We start from the raw sequence: 26,885 nt of genomic DNA, 5'->3' as shown, positions 1-26,885 counted from the left end.
CCTGAGAATTGAACTCTGTGGCACCCCCATAGAGACTGCCAGAGGTCTCGACAACAGGCCCTCCGATTTGACACACTGAAATCTGTCTGAGAAGTAGTTGTTGAAACAGGCGAGCCAGTCATTTGAGAAACCAAGGCTGTTGAGTCTGCCGATAAGAATGCGGTGATTGACAGAGTCGAAAGCCTTGGCCAGGTCAATGAATACGGCTGCACAGTAATGTATTTTATCGATGGGGGTTATGATATCGTTTAGGACCTTGAGCATGGCTGAGATGCATCCATGACCAGCTCGGAAACCAGATTGCATAGCGAAGAAGGTAAGGTAGGATTCGAAATGGTCGGTGATCTGTTTGTTAACTTGGCTTTCGAAGACCTTAGAAAGGCATGGTAGGATAGATATAGGTTTGTAACAGTTTGGGTCTAGAGTGCCTCCCCCTTTGAAGAGAGGGATGACCCAGCTTCCAATCTTTGGGGATCTCAGACGATACGAGAGGTTGAACAGGCTAGTAATAGGGGTTACAACAATTGTGTCGGATAATTTTAGAAAGAGAGGGTCCAGATTGTCTAGCCCAGCTGATTTGTAGGGGTCCAGATTTTGCTATCTGGATTTGGGTGAAGGAGAAATGGGGGAGGCTTGGGCAAGTTGCTGCGGGGTGCAGAGCTGTTGACCAGGGTAGGGATAGCCAGGTCGAAAGCATGGCCAGCCGTAGAAAAATGCTTATTGAAATTCTCAATTATCGTGGATTTATTGGTGGTGACAGTGTTTCATAGCCTCAGTGCAGTGGGCAGCTGGGAGGAGGTGCTCTTATTCTCCATGGACTTTATAGTGTCCCAGAACTTTTTGGAGTTTGTGCTACAGGATTCAAATTTCTGTTTGAAAAAGCTAGCCTTTGATTTCCTAACTGCCTGTGAATATTAGTTCCTAACTGTGCTGGTCAAGGGCAGTCAGGTCTGGAGTGAACCAAGGGCTATATCATTTTTTGAATGGGGCATGCTTATTTAAGATGGTGAGGAAAGCACGTTTAAAGAATAACCAGGCATCCTCTACTGATGGAATGAGGTCAATATCCTTCCAGGATACCCGGGCCAGGTCGATTAGGAAGGCCTGCTCGCTGAAGTGTTTTAGGGAGCGTTTGACAGTGATGAGGGGTGGTTGTTTGACCGCGGACCCATTACGAACGCAGGCAATGGGGCAGTGACCGCTGAGATCCTGGTTGAAGATAGCAGAGGTGTATTCAGAGGACAGGTTGGTCAGGATGATATCTATGAGGGTGCCCGAGTTTACAGATTTGGGGTTGTACCTGGTAGGTTCCATGATCATTTGCGTGAGATTGAGGGCATCTAGCTTAGATTGTAGGACGTCCGGGGTGTTAATCATATCCCAGTTTAGGTCACCTAACAGTACAAACTCTGAGGATAAATGGGGGGCAATTAATTCACATATGGTGTCCAGGGCATAGCTGGGGGCTGAGGGGGTCTGTAACAAGTGGCAACAGTGAGAGACTTATTTCTGGAAAGGTGTATTTTTAAAAGTAGAAGCTGGCAAGATGGCAGCATTCACGCAAAACTGAAAGCGCGAACCACTGCTTGTAATCATGGCAAGGCGACTGGAAACATGACCGAATACAAACAGTGCAGCTATTCCCTCCGCAAGGCAACCAAACAAGCAAAGCGTCAGTATAGAGACAAAGTAGAGTAGCAATTCAACAGCTCAAACATGAGACGTATGTGGCGGGGTCTACAGTCAATCATGGATTACAAAAAGAAAACCAGCCCCGTCGCAGACATCGACGTCTTGCTCCCAGACAAATTAAACAACTTCTTTGCTCGCTTTGAGGACAATACAGTGCCACTGACACGGCCCGCTACCAAAGCCTGTGGGCTCTCCTTCTCCGTGGCCAATGTGAGTAAAACATTTAAACGTGTTAACCCTCTCAAGGCTGCCAACCCAGATAGCATCCCTAGCCGCGTCCTCAGAGCATGCGCAGACCAGCTGGCTGGTGTGTTTACGGACATATTCAATCAATCCCTATCCCAGTCTGTTGCCCCCACATGCTTCAAGATGGCCACTATTGTTCTTGTTCCCAAGAAAGCTAAGGTAACTGAACTAAATGACTATCGCCAAGTTGCACTCACTTCTGTCATCATGAAAAGCTTTGAGAGACTAGTCAAGGAGCATATCACCTCCACCCTACCTGATACCCTAGACCCATATCAATTTGCTTACCACCCCAATAGGTCCACTGACAATGCAATCGCCATCACACTGCCCTATCCCATCTGGACAAGAGGAATACCTATGTAAGAATGCTGGTCATTGACTACAACTCAGCATTTTTTACCACAGTACCCTCCAAACTCGTCAATAAGCTCGAGTCCCTGGGTCTCAACCCTGGCCTATGCATCTGGGTCCTGGACTTTCTGATGGCCGCCCCCAGGTGGTGAAGGTAGGAAACAACATCTCCACCCCCGCTGACACTGGGGCCCTACAAGGGTGTGTTCTCCACCCTCTCCTGTACTCCCTGTTCACCCATGACTGCGTGGCCATGCACGCTTCCAACTCAATCATCAAGTTTGCAGACGACACTACAGTGGTAGGCTTGATTACCAACAACAATGAGACGGCCTACAGGGAGGAGGCGAGGGCCCTTGGAGTGTGGTGTCAGGAAAATGACCTCTCACTCAACGTCAACAAAACAAAGGAGATGATCTTGGACTTCAGGAAACAGCATAGGGAGCCCCCAACCCCCCCCCCCCCCCTCCACATTGACGGGACAGTAGTGGAAAAGGGGGAATGTTTTAAGTTCCTCGGCATACACATCATGGACAAACTGAAATGGTCCACCCACATAGACAGCGTGGTGAAGAAGGCGCAATAGCGCCTCTTCAACCTCAGGAGGCAGAAGAAATTTGGCTTGTCATCTAAAACACTCACAAACTTTTACAGATGCACAATCGAGAGCATCCTGTCGGGCTGGTATCACCGCCTGGTACGGCAACTGCACCGCCCTTAACCGCAAGGCTCTCCAGAGGGTAGTGCGGTCTGCACAACACATCACCGGAGGCAAACTACCTGCCCTCCAGGACACCTACACCACCCGATGTCACAGGGAGGTCAAAAAGATCATCAAGGACAACAACCACCCGAGCCACTGCCTGTTCACCCCGCTATCATGCAGAAGGCGAGGTCAGTACAGGTGCATCAAAGCTGGGACCGAGAGACAGAAAAACAGCTTCTATCTCAAGGCCATCAGACTGTTAAACAGCCATCACTAATATAGAGAGGCTGCTGTCAACAACAGTCTCTGGCCACTTCAATAAATGGACTTAATGGAGGTATCATTAGTCACTTTAAATAACGCCACTTTAATAATGTTTACATATCCTACATCACTCATCTCATATGTATATTTATTTTTTTAAATTTTTTTATTTCACCTTTATTTAACCAGGTAGGCAAGTTGAGAACAAGTTCTCATTTACAATTGCGACCTGGCCAAAGATAAAGCAAAGCAGTTCGACAACATACAAAAACACAGAGTTACACATGGAGTAAAACAACATACAATCAATGATGCAGTAGAAGAAAAATAAATAAAAAATAAATAAATAAAAAAAAAAAAATAATAATAATAATAATAAAATAAGACTATATACAATGTGAGCAAATGATGTGAGATAAGGGAGGTAAAGGCAAAAAAATGCCATGGTGGCAAAATAAATAAAGTATAGCAAGAAAAACACTGGAATGGTAGATTTGTAGTTTGAAGAAAGTTCAGAGATAAAATATAAATAATATGGTGCAAAGGAGCAAAATAAATAAAATAAATAAATACACTAGGGGAAGAGGTAGTAGTTTGGGCAAAATTATAGATGGGCTATGTACAGGTGCAGTGATCTGTGAGCTGCTCTGACAGCTGGTGCTTAAAGCTAGTGAGGGAGATAAGTGTTTCCAGTTTCAGAGATTTTTGTAGTTCGTTCCAGTCATTGGCAGCAGAGAACTGGAAGGAGAGACGACCAAAGGAGGAGTTGGCTTTAGGGGTGACCAGAGAGATATACCTGCTGGAGCGCGTGCTACAGGTGGGTGCTGCTATGGTGACCAGTGAGCGGAGATAAGGGGGGACTTTACCTAGCAGGGTCTTGTAGATGACCTGGAGCCAATGTGTTTGGCAACGATTATGAAGCGAAGGCCAGCCAACGAGAGCGTACAGGTCGCAGTGGTGGGTAGTATATGGGGCTTTGGTGACAAAACGGATGGCACTGTGATAGACTGCATCCAGCTTGTTGAGTAGGGTATTGGAAGCTATTTTGTAAATGACATCGCCGAAGTCGAGGATTGGTAGGATGGTCAGTTTTACGAGGGTATGTTTGGCAGCATGAGTGAAGGATGCTTTGTTGCGAAATAGGAAGCCAATTTGAGATTTCACTTTGGATTGGAGATGATTGATGTGAGTCTGGAAGGAGAGTTTACAGTCTAACCAGACACCTAGGTATTTGTAGTTGTCCACAAATTCTAAGTTAGAACCGTCCAGAGAAGTGATGCTGGACAGGCGGGCAGGTGCAGGCAGCGATCGGTTGAAGAGCATGCATTTAGTTTTACTTGTGTTTAGGAGCAGTTGGAGACCACGGAAGGAGAGTTGAATGGCATTGAAGCTCGTCTGGAGGGTTGTTAACACAGTGTCCAAAGAAGGGCCAGAAGTGTACAGAATGGTGTCGTCTGCGTAGAGGTGGATCAGAGATTCACCAGCAGCAAGAGCGACATCATTTATGTATACAGAGAAAAGAGTTGGCCCAAGAATTGAACCCTGTGGTACCCCCATAGAGACTGCCAGAGGTCCAGACAGTAGGCCCTCCGATTTGACACACTGAACTCTGTCAGAGAAGTAGTTGGTGAACCAGGCGACGCAATCGTTTGAGAAACCAAGGCTACTGAGTCTGCCGATGAGGATGTGGTGATTAACAGAGTCAAAAGCTTTGGCCAGGTCAATGAATACGGCAGCACAGTATTGTTTCTTATCGATGGCGGTTACGATGTCGTTTAGGACCTTGAGCGTGGCTGAGGTGCACCCATGACCAGCTCTGAAACCAGATTGCATAGCGGAGAGGGTGCGGTGGGATTCGAAATGGTCGGTAATCTGTTTGTTGACTTGGCTTTCGAAGATCTTAGAAAGGCAGGGTAGGATGGATATAGGTCTGTAGCAATTTGGGTCAAGAGTGTCACCTCCTTTGAAGAGGGGGATGACAGCAGCTGCTTTCCAATCTATGGGAATCTCAGACGACACGAAAGAGAGGTTGAACAGGCTAGCAATAGGGGTTGCAATAATTTCGGCAGATAATTTTAGAAAGAAAGGGTCCAGATTGTCAAGCCCAGCTGATTTGTAGGGGTCCAGATTTTTTCAGCTCTTTCAGAACATCAGCTGAATGGATTTGGGAGAAGGAGAAATGGGGGAGGCTTGGGCGAGTAGCTGTGGGGGGTGCAGTGCTGTTGAATGCAGTAGGGGTAGTTAGGTGGAAAGCATGGCCAGCCGTAGAAAAATGCTTATTGAAATTCTCAATTATAGTGGGCTTATCGGTGGTGACAGAGTTTCCTATCATCAGTGCAGTGGGCAGTTGGGAGGAGGTGTTCTTATTCTCCATGGACTTTACAATGTCCCAGAACTTTTTAGAGTTGGAGTTGCACGAAGCGAATTTCTGTTTGAAAAAGCTAGCCTTGGCGTTTCTAACTGCCTGTGTGTATTGGTTTCTAACTTCCCTAAAAAGTTGCATATCGCGGGGGCAGTTCGATGCTAATGCAGAACGCCACAGGATATTTTTGTGTTGGTTAAGGGCAGTCAGGTCTGGGGAGAACCAAGGGCTATATCTGTTCCTGGTTCTAAATTTCTTGAAAGGGGCATGCTTATTTAAGATGGAGAGGAAGGCATTTTTAAAAAATAACCAGGCATCCTCTACTGACGGGATGAGGTCAATATCCTTCCAGGATACCAGGGCCAGGTCGAATAGAAAGGCTTGCTCGTTGAAATGTTTCAGGGAGCGTTTGACAGTGATGAGTGGAGGTCGTTTGTCCGCTGACCCATTACGGGTGCAGGCAATGAGGCAGTGATCGCTGAGATCTTGGTTGAAAACAGCAGAGGTGTATTTAGAGGGCACGTTGGTTAGGATGATATCTACGAGGGTACCAGTGTTTGCGGCTTTGGGGTTGTACCTGGTGGGTTCATTAATAATTTGTGTGAGATTGAGGGCATCAAGCTTGGATTGTAGGATGGCTGGGGTGTTAAGCATGTCCCAGTTTAGGTCACCTAGTAGCACGAGCTCTGAAGATAGATGGGGGGCAATCAGTTCACATATGGTGTCCAGAGCACAACTAGGGGCCGAGGGGGGTCTATAGCAGGCGGCAACGGTGAGAGACTTGTTTTTGGAGAGGTGGATTTTTAAAAGTAGAAGTTCAAATTGTTTGGGTACAGACCTGGATAGCAGGACAGAACTCTGCAGGCTATCTCTGCAGTAGATTGCAACACCGCCCCCTTTGGTCGTTCTATCTTGTCTGAAAACGTTGTAGTTAGGGATGAAGATTTCAGAGTTTTTGGTGGACTTCCTAAGCCAAGATTCAGACACAGCTAGGACATCCGGGTTGGCAGAGTGTGCTAAAGCAGTGAATAAAACAAACTTAGGGAGGAGGCTTCTAATGTTAACATGCATGAAACCAAGGTTATTACGGTTACAGAAGTCATCAAAAGAGAGCGCCTGGGGAGTAGGAGTGGAGCCAGGCACTGCAGGGCCTGGATTCACCTCTACATCCCCAGAGGAGCAGAGAAGAATAAGTATGAGGGTACGGCTAAAAGCTATAAGAATTGGTCGTCTGTGACGTCCAGAAGAGAGAGAAAAAGGAGCAGGTATATACTGCTCTATACCATCTACTGCATCTTGCCTATGCCACACGGCCAACGCTCATCCATATATTTATATGTACATATTCTTCTTCATCCCTTACATTTGTGTGTAAAAGGTAGTTGTTGTGAATTTGTTACATTGTTTGTTAGATATTACTGCATTGTCGGAACTAGAAGCACAAGCATTTCTCTACACTCGCATTAACATCTGCTAACCATGTGTATGTGACCAATAACATCTGCTAACCATGTGTATGTGACCATTAAACAGCTGCTAACCATGTGTATGTGACCAATAACATCTGCTAACCATGTGTATGTGACCATTAACAGCTGCTAACCATGTGTATGTGACCAATACAATTTGATTTGATGTAGTGAATCTTTTTATAAACTGCGTTACCCACGCCAGTCAGCAGATGGCGAAGTGAGTTTTTCAGGTGATGCTTCTCCCGTTTCCACTAGTTACCACAGCCACAAAGTCAAAATTGGCTATATCGAAAAATGTATGAAAAGAAAACATTTTCTTTTTGGTCTTCATTTAGGGTTCGGCATAAGGTTACCAGTGTGTTTAGGGTTAAGGTTGAAATCAAATTTGAAGAAGATAAATTGTTGAAATGGGTGGGGTTTTTGACTTTGTGGCTGTGGTAACTAGTGACGACCGACTGCTTTGGACGCTTCTGGAACGACACGGTTCAACCACCTCGGTAGCTTGCTAACCGACAAGAAATACAAACATAAGCTCTGTACACCATGTTTGTGTAGCTACACAAATCCATCCCAGTGATTTAAACACAGTTCTGTTAAAGTATCTACTATTTCATTTAAACGTAATTTGCGTGTTAAATTTGCAAATGTGTTACCGAGCCTAGCACTAGGGTAGTCGCTAATGATAGCTAGCTAGCTAACATCCCTGACAATGAGCTCACAAAGCTACTCTCCTCCTGCTAATGAAGAGGTCTGCTGGACGGAGAAAGCAGCTCTGGGGATGAACATTGTTGTGAAAGAAGAAGAAGAGGAGGATATTACAGTGATAGGAATGGAAGAAGCGTTTCGAATTAAAAAGGAGGAAGAGGAGGAGGGGATAGAGGCTTTTCACAGTGAAAGAGGAAGAGGGGATAGAGGTTGTCATAGTGGAAGAAGGGGAGGTAGATGCTTTCAGAATTAAAAATGAGATAGAGGAGGATATCACATTGAAAGAAGAAGAACCTTTTGTAGTGAAAGAGGAGGAGACTGAAGATCCGATTAACACCAGTGAGTATTGTCTTAACGGGACACGCTATGCAGTGAGTATGTCTTAACGGGACACGCTATGCAGTTGAACCAGGGTGTGGTTTTAAAGGGCCATTCTACTGACCTCGTAAACAAACAAAAAAGAGTACTTTTTAAAATGTGGATTTATGTTTTTGGTTTAGTTTGTATTCAGAGTTCGCTCGTCTATTGCTCTCCAACTGAAGGTCCTAGGATGATAAGTGATATGTTTGGAATCAGATGAGAGAGAGCAAGCTATAACCTTTGTTTTTACCGGTAGTCAAACTCTCTTCCCTTTTACAGATCCAAAAACGAGGCAATATGCAGTTTTCTGGCCCTCCCAGGGCTCTACAGTGGAGGAGGACATCAGAAAGGTACAGGATGTATCTACTGTGGTACCCGTGAATCCCAGACAGTTTGGTGGTGATGAGGATTCTATTCACTGCGACAACGAATGGGACGTGAAAGACAAGGATTGGTTTCCTAGCAACAGGCTGAAAGCAGAGTCGGCTCCAGAGTGCCACACCCCAGAGCAGAGGGGGTGTGGTGTGAGTACATCCCAGTCACAAAGTGTTTCTGGTTCTCAACAGTCCTTCCTTGGTTCCTGGACCTCCTTCTATTAATGCATTGGAGGAGAATATTTGAGGTTCATTCAAATACTGATATATGTGAATGTTTCTGGCAAATACAGGTGATTCTGATTGGACTTTCTCCTCTAATGCATTTATAGCAGGAGGTCCAGAGAATGAGGAACCAAGGAATCAAGGTAGGAGTGTTTCTGATCTGAGGTTCCTCATCGGGACTTTCTCCTTCAATGCATTTATAGTCCAGAGAAGGAGAGGAATCAAGGTAGGAGAGTGTTTCCCACCCTAAATTGATTGTTTATTTTTGTGGTTTCCAGGACATGTCTTTCCCTCTCCCAGGGTCCCCAGGTCGTGCCTCTCCCACTGCTGCCTTACTGTGGGGTCTGAAGAGGGTGTCTGTGCAGCTGGTCGACTGCAGGAAAACACCGGGTCTGAGTGGAACTGTGAGAGGAGAAGAAGAGGGAGATTCAGATTCAAGTAAGAACAGTGGTGTGTGGATTAGACTACAATCTGCTTCTGTTACAGTTCTGTGGTCAGTGTATTCACTGTTGTATAGCAGCTCATTAGTTTTGAAACTACTCACAAACTGCTTTTTGCAAAAGTAATTGTGCACTGATTGGTGGCATCTCGTTAGTCAGAAGGCAATTCACCCGTGCTGGCTTGTCATCTCGTTAGTCCGAAGGTGTTTCACCCGTACTGGCTTGTCATCTCGCTAGAAAGGAGGCGTTTCACCCGTACTGGCTTGTCATCTCGCTAGTCAGAAGGTGTTTCACCCGTACTGGCTTGTCATCTCGCTAGTCAGAAGGTGTTTCACCCGTACTGGCTTGTCATCTCGCTAGTCGGAAGGTGTTTCACCCGTACTGGCTTGTCATCTCGCTAGAAAGGAGGCGTTTCACCCGTACAGGCTTGTCATCTCGCTAGAAAGGAGGCGTTTCACCCGTACTGGCTTGTCATCTCGCTAGAAAGGAGGCGTTTCACCCGTACTGGCTTGTCATCTCGCTAGTCAGGAGGCGTTTCACCCGTACTGGCTTGTCATCTCGCTAGTCAGGAGGCGTTTCACCCGTACTGGCTTGTCATCTCGCTAGTCAGGAGGCGTTTCACCCGTACTGGCTTGTCATCTCGCTAGTCAGGAGGCGTTTCACCCGTACTGGCTTGTCATCTCGCTAGTCAGGAGGCGTTTCAACTAGAGGTCGACCGATTATGATTTTTCAATACCGATACCGATTATTGGAGGGCCAAAAAAAGCCGATACCGATTATTCAGCAAAATATTTTTCTTCTCTTTTTTTAAAAACTTTTTAAAATGTATTTATTTGTAATAATGACAATTACAACAATACTGAATGAACACTTATTTTAACTTAATATAATACATCAATAAAATCAATTCAGCCTCAAATAAATAATGAAACATGTTCAATTTGGTTTAAATAATGGAAAAACAAAAAGTGTTGGAGAAAAAAGTAAAAGTGCAATATGTGCCATGTAAGCAAGCTAACGTTTAAGTTTCTTTCTCAGAACATGAGAACACATGAAAGCTGGTGGTTCCTTTTAACATGAGTCTTCAATATTCCCATGTAAGAAGTTTTAGGTTGTAGTTATTATAGGAATTATAGGACTATTTCTCTCTATACGATTTGTATTTCAAATACTTTTGACTATTGGATGTTCTTATAGGCACTTTAGTATTGCCAGTGTAACAGTATAGCTTCCGTCCCTCTCCTCGCCCCTACCTGGGCTCGAACCAGGAACACATCGACAACAGCCACCCTCGAAGCAGCGTTACCCATGCAGAGCAAGGGGAACAACTACTCCAAGTCTCAGAGCGAGTGACGTTTGAAACGCTATTAGTGCGCACCCCGCTAACTAGCTAGCCATTTCACATCGGTTACACCAGCCTAATCTTGGGAGTTGATAGGCTTGAAGTCATAAACAGCTCAATGCTTGAAGCATTGCGAAGAGCTGCTGGCAAATGCACGAAAGTGGTGTTTGAATGAATGCTTACGAGCCTGCTGCTGCCTACCGCCGCTCAGTCAGACTGCTCTATCAAATCATAGACTTAATTATAATATAATAAACACACAGAAATATGAGCCTTAGGTCATTAATATGGTCAAATCCGGAAACTATCATCTCGAAAACGTTTTTTCTTTCAGTGAAATACGGAACCGTTCCGTATTTTATCTAACTGGTGGCATCCCTAAGTCTAAATATTCCTGTTACATTGCACAACCTTCGATGTTATGTCATAATTACGTAAAATTCTGGCAAATTAGTTCGCAACGAGCCAGGCGGCCCAAACTGTTGCATATACCCTGACTCAGCGTGCAATGAACGCAACAGAAGTCACACAATTTCACCTGGTTAATATTGCCTGCTAACCTGGATTTCTTTTAGCTAAATATGCAGGTTTAAAAATATATACTTCTGTGTATTGATTTTAAGAAAGGCATTGATGTTTATGGTTAGGTATCGTTGTGCAACGATTGTGCTTTTTTCGCAAATGCGCTTTTGTTAAATCATCCCCCATTTGGCGAAGTTGGCTGTCTTTTTTAGGAAGAAATAGTCTAAACACAGTTCGCAACGAACCAGGCGGCCCAAACTGCTGCATATACCCTGACTCTGTTGCAAGAGGTGACACATTTTCCCTAGTTAAAAGAAATTCATGTTAGCAGGCAATATTAACTAAACATGCAGGTTTTTTAACTTTTATTGAACACGTAAACAAAACAAAAAATGAACGACAGCTTGAACAGTTCCGTCAGGTACAAAACACTAGACTGAAAACAACCACCCACCAACACAAGCTGAAAAACCTCTACTAAATAGGACCTCCAATCAGAGGCAACAAGAAACAGCTTCCTCCAATTGAAGGTCAAACAAAAACCCCAAAAATAGAAACAGAAAAACTAGACACGGACATAGAAATATACTAACATAGAACATATACAAAAACCCCCGAAACACAAAACAAACACCCCCTGCCACGCCCTGACCAAACTACAATAACAAACAACCTCTTTTACTGGTCAGGACGTGACAACATGTGGATAAGAATCAATAAAAAATGTAAATTATTAACAGAAATACTGATTTTAAAATCAGGGAACTTTAACCTCTATGGGCTAGGTGGGCGTCCCACCCGAGCCAGCCTTTAGCACGAGTGAAGTGAGTCTGGAAACAACTAAATGTTTGCGAGCCTTTAGCACGAGTGAAGTGAGTCTGGAAACAACTAAATGTTTGCGAGCCTTTAGCGCGAGTGAAGTGAGTCCGGAAACAACTAAAGGTTTGCGTCTCAGAAGTCGTTTTCACATAACGTTATACAGTATATGTCTGAACTCAGAATCAAATATGCTTCACAAAAATAACATAATAGCTGTGGCAGAAGATATATTTTGAAAAGGCGATATTTCTGCATTTATCAGTGCCATCAGGTAAACTGAGTTCAGATGTGTCCATGTAAACAAGATTATTACAGCCATTTCTGTTTCAGAAAGATATTTTGTCTAGGGATACAAATTTCGATTAATTTTGATGTCGACTAACCCACCCTTATTAAGCAGTCAACAAACTGTTACATTTTTTTCCCCAAACAGTAAAAGGATGTGACAACAAGAAAATACTATCAGAGATCTGTATATTATGACAAAATTCTCAAGTCTCCGCCCTAACAATGGGAGTTGTCCCAATGGCGTGAAGGCAGGCGACAAGTTCTGGTCCAAAATAAGCCGATAGAAATGCATTAGGCATATTTTGACGAGAGTGAAACCTCTCGCTTCACTTCTTCCTCTCTGATGCTATTGTGATGGAAAATGTTATGTTTGTGCTTTTCTAATAACCAATGTCTGTGTTCATGTAAGTGACTGATTGAACGAACCCTCACTATAAGTATCTGCAATTTGGCAATACGCCCAGACCCTTGTTTTGAGAATGAAAGGGATATCTCAGTTTCAAGGTCTCAGCTTGGAGAAGAAGCCTCGTGAGGTATTGGTCTGTCACATGCATGAACCAAACGTTAACCTCTATGGGCTAGGTGGGACGCAAGCGTCTCACCCGTGGTGCACTCCATCAACAGCAGGTGCATTTCAAGAGCGGCAAATTTGAATCCAAATAAATGTCAAAATTCAAATTTTTCAAACATACAACAATTTTACACCCTTTGAAAGATAAACATCTCCTTAATCTAACCACGTTTTACGATTTCAAAAAGGTTTTACGGCGAAAGCATAAATTTAGAGTATGTTAGGACAGTACATTTACAAGAGTTGTGTGTAATGTTTTGTCAATTCAAAGACAGGGTCACCAAAACCATAAAACCAGCTAAAATGATGCACTAACCTTTTACAATCTCCATCAGATGACACTCCTAGGACATTATGTTAGACAATGCATGCATTTTTAGTTCTATCAAGTTCATATTTATATCCAAAAACAGCGTTTTACTATGGCATTGATGTTGAGGAAATCGTTTCCCTCCAATAACCGGCAGTCAAGTCAACACCACAAATTAAATAATTAAAATTAGAAAACATTGGTAAAATATTATATTGTCATTTAAAGAATTATAGATTTACATCTCTTGAACGCAATCAACTTGCCAGATTTAAAAATAACCTTACTGGGAAATCACACTTTGCAATAATCTGAGCACTGCGCCCAGAAAAATACGCGTTGCGATACAGACTAGACGTCATGTTGGGGAGATCTAAAATCGAAAATACTATGTAAATAATCCATTACCTTTGATTCTCTTCATCAGATGTCACTTCCAGGTATCACAGGTCCATAACGAATGTAGTTTTGTTCAAAAAAGCTCATCATTTATGTCCAAAAATCTCCGTCTTGTTAGCACATGATCTAAGCCAGCCGGACTTCTCGTCATGAACGAGGGGAAAAAATATATTTACGTTCGTTCAAACATGTCAAACGTTGTATAGCATAAATCATTAGGGCCTTTTTTAACCAGAACATGAATAATATTCAAGGTGGACGAATGCATTCTCTTTTATAACGTATTGGAACGAGGGTACCCAACATGAACTCGCGCGCCAGGTGTCTAATGGGCCATCATCGTTCCATGGCTCTTGTTCGGTCAGATCTCCCTCCAGAAGACTCAAAACACTTTGTAAAGGCTGGTGACATCTAGTGGAAGCAATAGGAAGTGCCAAAATATTCCTCAGCCCCTGTGTTTTTCAATGGCATAGGTTTAAAGGTAATACAACACATCAGGTATCCACTTCCTGTCAGAAAATGTCTCAGGGTTTTGCCTGCCAAATGAGTTCTGTTATACTCACAGACACCATTCAAACAGTTTTAGAAAATTTAGGGTGTTTTCTATCCATATGTAATAAGTATATGCATATTCTAGTTACTGGGTAGGATTAGTAACCAGATTAAATCGGGTACATTTTTTTATCCAGCCGTGCAAATACTGCCCCCTAGCCCTAACAGGTTAAAATACGAATTCTAATTTCTGTTTCATGTATTAGTGACATCGGTAACCTTACTCCAAGTGATTCTAGGTCAGCGGTGCCCAAACCTCTGTTTCCTGTTACTATTTTATAATAAGAAGGATATAATTTAACTTGGCTGAATAGAAAGGATATTTTTCCCATTCCGGAGCGAGAGTGTGCATATGAAGTGACTATGTTGAGTGTAAAGGTGATCATTTGAAACAGGTCATAGATGCTAGATTTTGAGCCATTTCTCAACTATTTGTGAATGACACAAACCTTAGAATGTCTTAGAAATCAGAAGATATATGGGCTGCATGATGCGACTAGAGGCTATTGATGATTTGAGAAGGGCGCAAAAAAAGCCTGCGCTCTGTTCCTTGCATGTGAAGTAGCTAGCTAGCTAGCTGTAAAATTGACTAAACAAACTGCACTATCAATTTAGGAGTGTCTCACCGAGTTCAATTTGCAGTGTCTCTGCCACTGAGCTATAAACGGGGTCTCTGCCTAGAGCGCTGTGGCGCATTAGTAGAAACCAAGACTGTTCTTAGGGCACGTCTGCCGGTTTTGACTAGCATAAGTGACCTTCATAGCAGGTTAGGATAATTCACGTTGCAGGATAGCGCAAATAACGTGGCACGTTAGTAGAATTAGGATAATTAACATGGTAGGTTTGTGCAAATAACGTGGTAGGTTAGTAGAATTAGGTTAAGGTTAGTAGAATTAGGTTAAGGTTAGGATAATTAACGTGGCAGGTTAGTAGAATTAGGTTAGCTAAAATGCTAAAACTGTCCCGATGCGACTCGGACATATTTAGCTACAACCAGGCCTGCCCTGAGAACAATCGTGGTTTCCACTACTGTGATGCTGCCGCACGACACACAGGACGGATTGAGAGATGGTGCTTGAAGGAGAAACTGAGTTGAATAATTTGGTCCACTGTTTAAATGGAGCACATCTAAGCTAAACATATACAGTGCATTCGGAAAGTAAATATTCAGAACCCTTGACTTTATGCACATTTTGTTACGTTACAGCCTTATTCTAAAATGTAATTGTTTTTTTTCCCCCTCAATCTACACACAATACCCCATAATTACAAAGCAAAAACAGGTTTTTAGAAATTTTTGCAAATGTTTTAAAAATAAACTAATATTACATTTACATAACTTTTCAGACCCTTTACTCAGTACTTTGTTGAAGCACCTTTGGCAGCGATTACAGCCTCGAGTCTAAGTGGGTATGACGCTACAAGCTTGGCACACTTGTTTCTCCCATTCTTCTCTGCAGATCCTCTCAAGCTCTGTCAGTTTGAATGGGGAGTGTCGCTGCACAGCTATTTTCAGGTCTCACCACCATGCTTCACCGAAGGGATGGTGCCAACAAACTGTATAAGGCCATAAGAAAACAGGAAAAAGCTCATCCAGAGGTGGCGCTCCTAGTGGCCAGGGACTTTAATGTAGGGAAACTTAAATCCGTTTCACCTCATTTCTACCAGCATGTTAAATGTGCAACCAGAGGGGAAAAACTCTAGACCACCTTTACTCCACACAGAACACATGGTGACTGGTGGTGCAGTTGCGTGAGATGCCTACCTCTACCAACAGACAGTGAATGTCTCGGCTGTCAACAATGGGACCTGTTTATTACGATAATGGAGGAGGTAGAATATCAGACTGACAATGCAGCAGAACATCTAGGTCAAGGCCAACGACCGGTCCTCACCCTGGAGTGGATGCTGAGGGGAGAACATCTAGGTCAAGGCCAACGACGGGTCCTCACCCTGGAGTGGATGCTGAGGGGAGAACATCTAGGTCAAGGCCAACGACCGGTCCTCACCCTGGAGTGGATGCTGAGGGGAGAACATCTAGGTCAAGGCCAACGACCGGTCCTCACCTTGGAGTGGATGCTGAGGGGAGAACATCTAGGTCAAGGCCATCGACGGGTCCTCACCCTGGAGTGGATGCTGAGGGGAGAACATCTAGGTCAAGGCCATCGACGGGTCCTCACCCTGGAGTGGATGCTGAGGGGAGAACATCTAGGTCAAGGCCAACGACGGGTCCTCACCCTGGAGTGGATGCTGAGGGGAGAACATCTAGGTCAAGGCCATCGACGGGTCCTCACCCTGGAGTGGATGCTGAGGGGAGAACATCTTGGTCAAGGCCATCGACGGGTCCTCACCCTGGAGTGGATTCTGAGGGGAGAACATCTAGGTCAATGCCATCGACGGGTCATGCCAGCTTTTGGTGGCAGAAGTTATTTCTAACTACCCTGACCACAACATTTACATTTTTTACATTTACGTCATTTATCCAGAGCGACTTACAAATTGGTGCATTCACCTTATGATATCCAGTGGAACGACCACTTTACAATAGTACATCTATATCCTTTTTGGGGGGGAGGGTAGGTGGGAGGGAGGGGGTTAGAAGGATTACTAAATCCTATCCCAGGTATTCCTTAAAGAGGTGGGGTTTCAGGTGTCTACGGAAGGTGGTGATTGACTCCGCTGTCCTGGCGTCGTGAGGGAGCTTGTTCCACCATTGAGGTGCCAGGGCAGCGAACAGTTTTGACTGGGCTGAGCGGGAACTGTGCTTCCGCAGAGGTAGGGGGGCCAGCAGGCCAGAGGTGGATGAACGCAGTGCCCTTGTTTGGGTGTAGGGCCTGATCATAGCCTGAAGGTACGGAGGTGCCGTTCCCCTCACAGCTCCGTATTCAAGCACCATGGTCTTGTAGCAGATGCGAGCTTCAACTGGAAGCCAGTGGAGTGTGCGGAGGAGCGGGGTGACGTGAGAGAACTTGGGAAGGTTGAACACCAGACGGGCTGCGGCGTTCTGGATGAGTTGTAGGGGTTTAATGGCACAGGCAGGGAGCCCCGCCAACAGGGAGTTGCAGTAATCCAGACGGGAGATGACAAGTGCCTGGATAAGGACCTACGCCGCTTCCTGTGTAAGGCAGGGTCGTACTCTGCGAATGTTGTATAGCATGAACCTACAGGATCGGGTCACCGCCTTGATGCTAGCGGAGAACGACAGGTTGTCCAGGGTAACGCCAAGGCTCTTAGCACTCTGGGAGGAGGACACAATGGAGTTGTCAACCGTGATGGCGAGATCATGGAACGGGCAGTCCTTCCCCGGGAGGAAGAGCAGCTCCGTCTTGCCGAGGTTCAGCTTGAGGTGGTGATCCGTCATCCACACTGATATGTCTGCCAGACATGCAGAGATGCGATTCGCCACCTGGTTATCAGAAGGGGGAAAGGAGAAGGTTAATTGTGTGTCGTCTGCGTAGCAATGATAGGAGAGACCATGTGAGGATATGACAGAGCCAAGTGACTTGGTGTATAGCGAGAATAGGAGAAGGCCTAGAACTGAGCCCTGGGGGACACCAGTAGTGAGAGCACATGGTGCGGAGACGGATTCACGCCACGCCACCTGGTAGGAGCGACCTGTCAGGTAGGACGCAATCCAAGAGTGAGCCGCGCCGGAGATACCCAACTCGGAGAGGGTGGAGAGGAGGATCTGATGGTTCACAGTATCAAAGGCAGCAGATAGGTCTAGAAGGATGAGAGCAGAGGAGAGAGAGTTAGCTTTAGCAGTGCGGAGAGCCTCCGTGACACAGAGAAGAGCAGACTCAGTTGAATGACCAGTCTTGAAACCTGACTGATTTGGATCGAGAAGGTAATTCTGAGAGAGATAGCAGGAGAGCTGGCCAAGGACGGCACGTTCAAGAGTTTTGGAGAGAAACAGCAGCTACATTGGATTCCAGGAAGCTGAGGCTCATACCGTCTTATACGAATAACATTTTCAAGAAATAACATTGTAGTTAACATTCAATTGTTCATATTTTTTTTAAATTATAAAACATAAAACAACAATTACACAGTTACTAAGCAATTCGCAGTGTCACTCAGCATTAGTTAGACCAGGGATTTACAAACATGTACCTAGAGAGCAACCATCTTGTAGATTTTCACTCCAACAGCTGGGCTTGATTAGGGTTGGATTGAGAACCTAGAGGACGGTAGATCTCTAGGTACAATGTTTGAGAACTGTGGGGTTTATGTAAAACGCAGGGAAGATCCCAATTGCATAGTCTTTGTGTCCTCTCTCCTTCTCAAAACGCATTGGATGAGAAATCCAGAGGACCTCTGTCTCTCATCCAATGTGTGTTTTGAGAAGGAGATGAGCAGAGGCGACGTGAGGAGTATGCAATTGAGATCTTCCCACAGAATCCTCCTCATTACTCCATGTGCTGGCTCAGACCTGGGAGGCAGCCTGGTTCCAGAACTTTACCAGGTTGTAAAACAAGCCTCACTGGGCGCCAGATGAATCAAATCCCCTCATTGAACAGAACGGGTGTTCCCATTCAAGACGATGATGTCATAATGGGAGGACTGTCGGTCATTGCGACTGTTCCCATTGGGGCAAAGCAGGAAGTAAAAGCAGGAAGTGTTCCCATCAGTCTGTGCTATGATTTGTTGCATCAACTCAACTGACATTACAAAAAATCCATTCCATTTCAAGAGCGACATCCGTTAGCATCATTTGAATGAACATTCTACATTACCATGGAAATGATTGTATCACGTACGGCAAGAGGTACCGATGTGTGAAGTCTGGAACCAACAGGACCCTGAACAGCCATAAGACTGCTAAATAATTAACCAGATGGCTACCTGGACTATCTGCATTAACTTTGACTCGCATCACACACACTGCTGCTATTGTTTATTATCTGTCACTTTATTCCTAGTTATATGTACATATCTACCTCCATTACCTAGTACCCCTACACATCAACTCAGTACTGGTACTCTGTGTTTACAGCCATGTTATTACCTAGTACCCCTACACATCAACTCAGTACTGGTACTCTGTGTATACAGCCATGTTATTACCTAGTACCCCTACACATCAACTCAGTACTGGTACTCTGTGTATACAGCCATGTTATTACCTAGTACCCCTACACATCAACTCAGTACTGGTACTCTGTGTTTACAGCCATGTTATTACCTAGTACCCCTACACATCAACTCAGTACTGTTACCCCTGTGTTTACAGCCATGTTATTACCTAGTACCCCTACACATCAACTCAGTACTGTTACCCCTGTGTTTACAGCCATGTTATTACCTAGTACCCCTACACATCAACTCAGTACTGTTACCCCTGTGTTTACAGCCATGTTATTACCTAGTACCCCTACACATCAACTCAGTACTGTTACCCCTGTGTTTACAGCCATGTTATTACCTAGTACCCCTACACATCAACTCAGTACTGGTACCCCTGTGTTTACAGCCATGTTATTACCTAGTACCCCTACACATCAACTCAGTACTGTTACCCCTGTGTTTACAGCCATGTTATTACCTAGTACCCCTACACATCAACTCAGTACTGTTACCCCTGTGTTTACAGCCATGTTATTACCTAGTACCCCTACACATCAACTCAGTACTGGTACTCTGTGTATACAGCCATGTTATTACCTAGTACCCCTACACATCAACTCAGTACTGGTACCCTGTGTTTACAGCCATGTTATTACCTAGTACCCCTACACATCAACTCAGTACTGGTACCTCTGTGTTTACAGCCATGTTATTACCTAGTACCCCTACACATCAACTCAGTACTGGTACCCCTGTGTTTACAGCCATGTTATTACCTAGTACCCCTACACATCAACTCAGTACTGCCCCGTGTACTGCCGCCTGTCCCCCCCCCGTCTGGTACCCCGGAGCCATGTTATTACCTAGTACCCCTACACATCAACTCAGTACTGGTACCCCTGTGTATACAGCCATGTTATTACCTAGTACCCCTACACATCAACTCAGTACTGGTACTCCTGTGTATACAGCCATGTTATTACCTAGTACCCCTACACATCAACTCAGTACTGGTACCCCTGTGTTTACAGCCATGTTATTACCTAGTACCCCTACACATCAACTCAGTACTGGTACTCTGTGTTTACAGCCATGTTATTACCTAGTACCCCTACACATCAACTCAGTACTGTTACCCCTGTGTTTACAGCCATGTTATTACCTAGTACCCCTACACATCAACTCAGTACTGGTACTCTGTGTATACAGCCATGTTATTACCTAGTACCCCTACACATCAACTCAGTACTGGTACCCCTGTGTTTACAGCCATGTTATTACCTAGTACCCCTACACATCAACTCAGTACTGTTACCCCTGTGTTTACAGCCATGTTATTACCTAGTACCCCTACACATCAACTCAGTACTGGTACTCTGTGTATACAGCCATGTTATTACCTAGTACCCCTACACATCAACTCAGTACTGGTACTCTGTGTATACAGCCATGTTATCATTACTATTTGTGTATTTATTATTACGTGTTTTACTTCTCTATTTTCTTTCTCTTCTCATTGTTGGGAAGGGCCTGAAAGGATGCATTTCAATGTTAATCTACACCTGTTGTTTATGAAGCATGTAACAAATAAACTTTGATTTGATGACAACACCAGGCAGCCATTGCAAGTGTACCCAGTCAAATTGTCAGGGTTAGAGGTTCCAATCCCGTTCTATTCATTCTGATGTCTATGGCCATGTGTCCCTGTATGAATACACCCCTGAGGTAGAGAATTGTGCTGTTCCAGGTGGTCTGCATATCATTCACACTGCACACAACCACCAATGATTGAACCACCAATGATTGCATGACATGTTTTTGATGGCGTTCCACAACATCACACTGCCGTTATTTGTCTAGCTAAAGGTAGTTGCAAAGTTAGGTTTAAAGTTTGTTTTACTTTTCTTTTTTTTTTCCACCAGGGCGATGTTGGGTGGTAGATCTGGTGTCCCCCGGGGCGATGTTGGGTGGTAGATCTGGTGTCCCCCGGGGCGATGTTGGGAGGTAGATCTGGTGTCCCCCGGGGCGATGTTGGGTGGTAGATCTGGTGTCCCCCGGGGCGATGTTGGGTGGTAGATCTGGTGTCCCCCGGGGCGATGTTGGGTGGTAGATCTGGTGTCCCCCGGGGCGATGTTGGGTGGTAGATCTGGTGTCCCCCGGGGCGATGTTGGGTGGTAGATCTGGTGTCCCCCGGGGCGATGTTGGGTGGTAGGTCTGGTGTCCCCCGGGGGGCGATGTTGGGTGGTAGATCTGGTGTCCCCCGGGGGGCGATGTTGGGAGGTAGGTCTGGTGTCTCCCGGGGGGCGATGTTGGGAGGTAGGTCTGGTGTCTCCCGGGGGGCGATGTTGGGAGGTAGGTCTGGTGTCCCCCGGGGCGATGTTGGGAGGTAGGTCTGGTGTCTCCCGGGGGGCGATGTTGGGAGGTAGGTCTGGTGTCCCCCGGGGCGATGTTGGGAGGTAGATCTGGTGTCCCCCGGGGCGATGTTGGGAGGTAGGTCTGGTGTCCCCCGGGGCGATGTTGGGTGGTAGATCTGGTGTCCCCCGGGGCGATGTTGGGTGGTAGGTCTGCTGTCTCCCGGGGGGCGATGTTGGGTGGTAGATCTGGTGTCCCCCGGGGGGCGATGTTGGGAGGTAGGTCTGGTGTCTCCCGGGGGGCGATGTTGGGAGGTAGGTCTGGTGTCTCCCGTGGGGCGATGTTGGGAGGTAGGTCTGGTGTCCCCCGGGGCGATGTTGGGAGGTAGGTCTGGTGTCTCCCGGGGGGCGATGTTGGGAGGTAGGTCTGGTGTCCCCCGGGGCGATGTTGGGAGGTAGATCTGGTGTCCCCCGGGGCGATGTTGGGAGGTAGGTCTGGTGTCCCCCGGGGCGATGTTGGGAGGTAGGTCTGGTGTCCCCCGGGGCGATGTTGGGAGGTAGGTCTGGTGGGTCAACTTTGAAGTTTGGGTCTTTGTATATGACCTGTTTTGTCTTCCCGCCACATGACAGCCTGCTGGACCAACGGGGTTCTAGACAGCCTGCTGGACCAACGGGGTTCTAGACAGCCTGCTGGACCAACGGGGTTCTAGACAGCCTGCTGGACCAACGGGGTTCTAGACAGCCTGCTGGACCAACGGGGTTCTAGACAGCCTGCTGGACCAACGGGGTTCTAGACAGCCTGCTGGACCAACGGGGTTCTAGACAGCCTGCTGGACCAACGGGGTTCTAGACAGCCTGATGGACCAACGGGGTTCTAGACAGCCTGATGGACCAACGGGGTTCTAGACAGCCTGCTGGACCAACGGGGTTCTAGACAGCCTGCTGGACCAACGGGGTTCTAAATTTGAATGTTTTCTGTTCAGACACTGGAATACTCCACACAGCTTCTGGATCTCCTGAAAGATTTAACAAATCAGACAGACATTAGTCCTCATTTGTCTTACCTTGCATCCTGCTGAACAATTATTTTTGGAGGCATGAGTGGAGGAACTTTGGGTCCCCACTTTGAAAAGAGTGAAATAGATACAAAGATAGAAGATAAAATCAGGGTTCATCAAATCAAATGTTATTGGTTGCATATTTAGCAGATGTTTCGAGTGTAGTGAAATGCTTGTGTTTCTAGCTTCAACAGTACAGTTCCTAGCTCTCCTCCCCCTTAACATGTATTTTTAACCTCACGCTTGATGTTAAGGAAATCCCCAAGTTATGGAAATCTGCTTTTGTGCTGCCTCTCCTGAATGGTGGAGATCCTTCGCTACTTGACAACTATCGACCCATATCAAAATCGTCTGTACTGTCATAGGTACTGGAGTCCTTAGTTAGTAGGCAGCTGAAGGCCTACTTCCAAGAAAACAACATCTTAAATGGAATGCAATCATGTTTTAGGTCTGGCCACAGCACTGTTTAAGCAACATTGAAGGTTTTAAACGTCATCCATTGTGCTCTTGACAAGAAGTTACATTGTGTGTCTGTCTTTGTTGATTTGTTGAAGGCATTTGACACCGTGGACCATGCTGTGTTAGTGCAAAGGTTAAAATGATATGGAATTACTCTAGATATGCTCTAGATTGGTTAATAAATTACCTATCAAATCGTATCCAATGTGTAATGGCGGATGGTTGTAAATCTGAGTCCATAGAGTTGTCCTCAGGTGTTCCGCAAGGTTCTATTTTGGGCCCACTGTTCATTTTGTATATCAACAACATTGGGGATCTTATTGAAACAGTGGATGTTCATTTTTATGCAGATGATACTGTTCTTTATTCAAGTGGTAGTAGTTTATCTTTAGCTTTTGAAATGCCCAAAGAGCGTTTAACACCATACAACAGAATCTGTATGATTTGAATCTGGTTTTGAATTTGGGTAAAACAAAATCCATGGTATTTTCAAATGCCAGGCATGTCATCGCTACATTGGATGGACATACTATAGAGCAAGTCAAAGTGTACAAATATTTGGGTGTGTGGGTTAACTGCCTTGTTCAGGGGCAGAACGACAGATTTTTACCTTGTCAGCTTGGGGATTCGATCTAGCAACCTTTCGGTTACTGGCCCAATGCTCTAACCACTGGGCTACCTGCCGCCCCAAAATGCTCTGTTCATGTGGAGAACTTGATAAGGAAGCTCAAGCTGAGAATAGGTTTTTATTACCGGCATAAGGCTTGTTTTTCTCTGGAGGCCAGGAAGGAGCTGGTACGATGGACATTACTGGTGGTTTTAGGTTTTATTGATGTTATATATATGCAGACCTCAACCACTACCCTGAGAGCACTTGATTCAGTGTATCATGTGGCCCTCAGGTTCATTACAAATCAAAAACGTCTAAACACATCATTGTGATCTCTACAGCGCTGTTGGCTGGTCCTCATTGACCTTGCATAGGCTTTAACACTGGTATACACTGATTTATAAGGCCATACGTGGTAAAATGTCATTTTAACGCTGTTCTTTTTTTTAATCAGGCTGGTTATTAAATATCAATTACGGTCCCATTCTCATTTGCTTTTAACAGTACCAAGAATTAGGACAGGTCATGGGAGAAATAGTTTGTTGCTCAACTCCGTGGTCCTGGAATTCTCTCCTGAACATTTTAAAATGTGATGATCTAGTCTCGTTGGTGGAGTTTAAACACTTGATCGATGTAAATATCATAGAAGAGTGTAACTGTCTTTAGGACCGCTGTTTTTATAGTCAAGACATTTGTGTTTTTTTACATAATATGTAATTGTTGTACTGTATGTGTGTCTATAGTTTTGTTTTATTGTTGTGTTAGTGGATGTAAGTTGTTTTGTCTGAAACTTTGTTCCTCCTGCTGCTATTGGACCAGGTCTCTCTTGAAAAAGAGATGTTATCTCAATGAGAAAAACCTGTATAAATAAAGGTTAAATTAAAGAAAATAAACAATTCAAAACAATAAGTTAGAGGTAGTTTCACTAGCCAATGCTAACTAGCATCCGCTAGCATGCCTGTAGACTTCCAGTAATTGCGCCAACACGAGTTGCCAGAATCTTGCAGTATCCCTTTAAAGCTACAATATAAGATGTTTACCATCAAAGAGTGGGTCACCAACAAAACAGTATTACCAGTGGATCAGATGCAGCTTATGGCATTGATTTAAATACAGTAGTCCTTAATATGTACAATTATAGTGCTCTGCTATAAGACTTTTTTTAAATGATGAATTGTTTGAAAACTGGCCTCAGGTTATTGAGGGATGTGATTAGGATTCAACCTCATAGGAAGACAGTTGTTTCATTCAGGTCTCTCTTTTAAATAAACACTATTTTTCTTTGGCAGGTGAAAGACCAGACTCAGAGGAGCCAGAGACGTCCAACCCAGCAGGACAACACCACTGCTCCCAGTGTGGAAAGAGTTTTTCCCGGTTAGGGTCCCTGAAAAGGCATGAGATGATACACACAGGAGAAAAGCCTTTCCACTGCTCTCAGTGTGGAAAGAGTTTTGCCATGTTATTTTGCCTGAAAAGACATGAGATGATACACACAGGAGAAAAGCCTTTCCACTGCTCCCAGTGCGGAAAGAGTTTTGCCCGGTTATGGCAGCTGAAAATGGATGAGAGAAGGCACAGAGGAGAGAAGCCTTTCTGCTGCTCCAATTGTGGAAAGAGTTTTACCCAGTTAGGGGGCCTGAAGGAACATGAGAGAATGCACACAGGAGAAAAGCCCTTCAACTGTTCCTTTTGTGGAAAGTGTTTTTCCCGGTTGAGGCACCTGAAAACACATGAGAGAATTCACACAGGAGAAAAGCCCTACCACTGCCCACATTGTGGAAAGAGTTTTACCCGGTTGGGGCACCTGAAAACACATGAGAGAATTCACACAGGAGAAAAGCCCTTCCACTGCTCCCTGTGTGGAAAGAGTTTTACTCAGTTAGGGGGCCTGACAAAACATAAAATATTACACAAAGGAGAGAAGCATTTCCACTGCTCCCTGTGTGGAAAGAGTTTTATCCAGTTATGGGGCCTGAAAACACATGAGTGGACACACATAAAAGAGAAGCCTCACCCCTGTTCCCAGTGTGGAAAGAGTTTTACCCGGTTGGGGCACCTGAAAACACATGAGAGAATTCACACAGAAGAAAAGCCCTTACACTGCTCCCTGTGTGGAAAGACTTTTATTCAGTTACTGGGCCTGAAAAGACATGAGTGGACACACATAAAAGAGAAGCCTCACCCCTGTTCCCAGTGTGAAAAGAGTTTCACACAGTCAAGATACCTGAAAAAACATGAGCTAACACACTCCGCAGGGAAGCCTTGAAAGAATCCACATTGGAGAGAAATATATATTGGAAAGATATTTACCTAGTTAGGGAACCTGAAAGACCACGAGGTAACAGACACAGGGGAAGTACCACTGCTCTCAGTGTGAAAAGAGAGATTTAACATAACTCATTAATTAACTGATGTGTTTAACACATACAGTGCTCACTCACTTGTCTCATATTTTTGACTGACTGTATATTTGTGTATGCCACATGAAATCAAATTGTACAAAGTGAACTCAATGTTTTTTAACATGACTTGAACATGGAGTGAGTATGTCTGTTTCAAAATAGAGTAGGTCAGTTGTAATGCTTTTTAATTAAATTATAACTTTTTAGAACTCTGGCTTTGTGTATTTCTGTGTGTTAGTCAAGTGCTATTTAAATGTGATATAGTTCCTCTTGTGTTTGCATTGTATGTGGAAAAAAATAAACAAATGTACAGACTGAGGAAAACGTACAATTCTTATTCCAACATTATTTATCCATAATGTACATATTAATATTGAGAGGGGTGTACTGCAAGGCAGGAGCAATAAGGGGTAGCCATCTAACGTTTATAAAGAACCAGACATAACTATGGATTTTCTGGTTCTTTCAAAAATCTCAATTTACATATGTGTTTTTCAGACCATGCCCATTTCTAGCTTCTGTTGTATACCCCTCAGGTGTAAGTCTGCGTAGAGGAAAACAGGCCAGGTCCTGGCGTTCCACCACCCTAGAAGAGACAATAAATATCCCCCCCCACCGTTTCAGTAGCACATGCTCCTTAATATTTTCCTGTTCGACCTGGAATTTTAATACGGGAGCACCAGTGCGCCTAGAAAGAAATATCACCCAGATAATACTTTTTGTAATGATAAGGCTTCGCTGTACTGTTGTTTCCTGAGTACAGATTCATTAGCGCCATGCTTGCACCATTACTACAGCGAAAACTGCCTATTTCTAAACCAAACAGGATTTTTTTTTATTCTTGTCACGTATTGGGGGGGCGCATTTTCCATTCATAAACCATGTCGCTTGCTGTTCTAAAACTACTTGCGGGCTGTTAAACATTTTCTTTTACA

The 26,885-nt window shown here is 44.7% G+C and overlaps 1 protein-coding gene across 2 annotated transcripts; it reads left to right on the top strand.

The window, feature by feature from the left end:
* The first annotated feature begins 7,547 nt into the window (after nucleotides 1-7,547).
* On the top strand, nucleotides 7,548-26,159 carry LOC123725378 (uncharacterized). 2 transcript variants are annotated; one of them, XM_045690528.2, is made up of 4 exons: nucleotides 7,548-8,140; nucleotides 8,441-8,511; nucleotides 9,039-9,198; nucleotides 24,838-26,159. In XM_045690528.2, exons 3-4 carry the CDS (start codon nucleotides 9,042-9,044, stop codon nucleotides 25,812-25,814), a joined length of 1,134 nt encoding a protein of 377 aa, XP_045546484.2. In that variant the 5' UTR covers nucleotides 7,548-8,140; nucleotides 8,441-8,511; nucleotides 9,039-9,041; the 3' UTR covers nucleotides 25,815-26,159. The 2 variants fall into 2 exon arrangements, with proteins under 2 accessions (XP_045546484.2, XP_045546483.2); XM_045690527.2 differs by having other exon boundaries at nucleotides 8,441-8,685.
* The last annotated feature ends 726 nt before the right edge of the window (nucleotides 26,160-26,885 follow it).

Source organism: Salmo salar, chromosome 12 (assembly GCF_965601325.2).
Source record: "Salmo salar chromosome 12, fSalSal1, whole genome shotgun sequence".
Classification (NCBI taxonomy): domain Eukaryota; kingdom Metazoa; phylum Chordata; class Actinopteri; order Salmoniformes; family Salmonidae; genus Salmo; species Salmo salar.
This window is presented reverse-complemented; position numbering and strand designations above follow the sequence as displayed.

Coding starts and splice junctions, on each gene's coding strand:
- LOC123725378 (XM_045690528.2), top strand. CDS start 9,042: ATGTCTTTCCCTCTCCCAGGGTCCCCAGGTCGTGCCTCTCCCACTGCT. Junction 9,199..24,837: donor AGAGGGAGATTCAGATTCAA/GTAAGAACAGTG, acceptor TTTCTTTGGCAG/GTGAAAGACCAGACTCAGAG.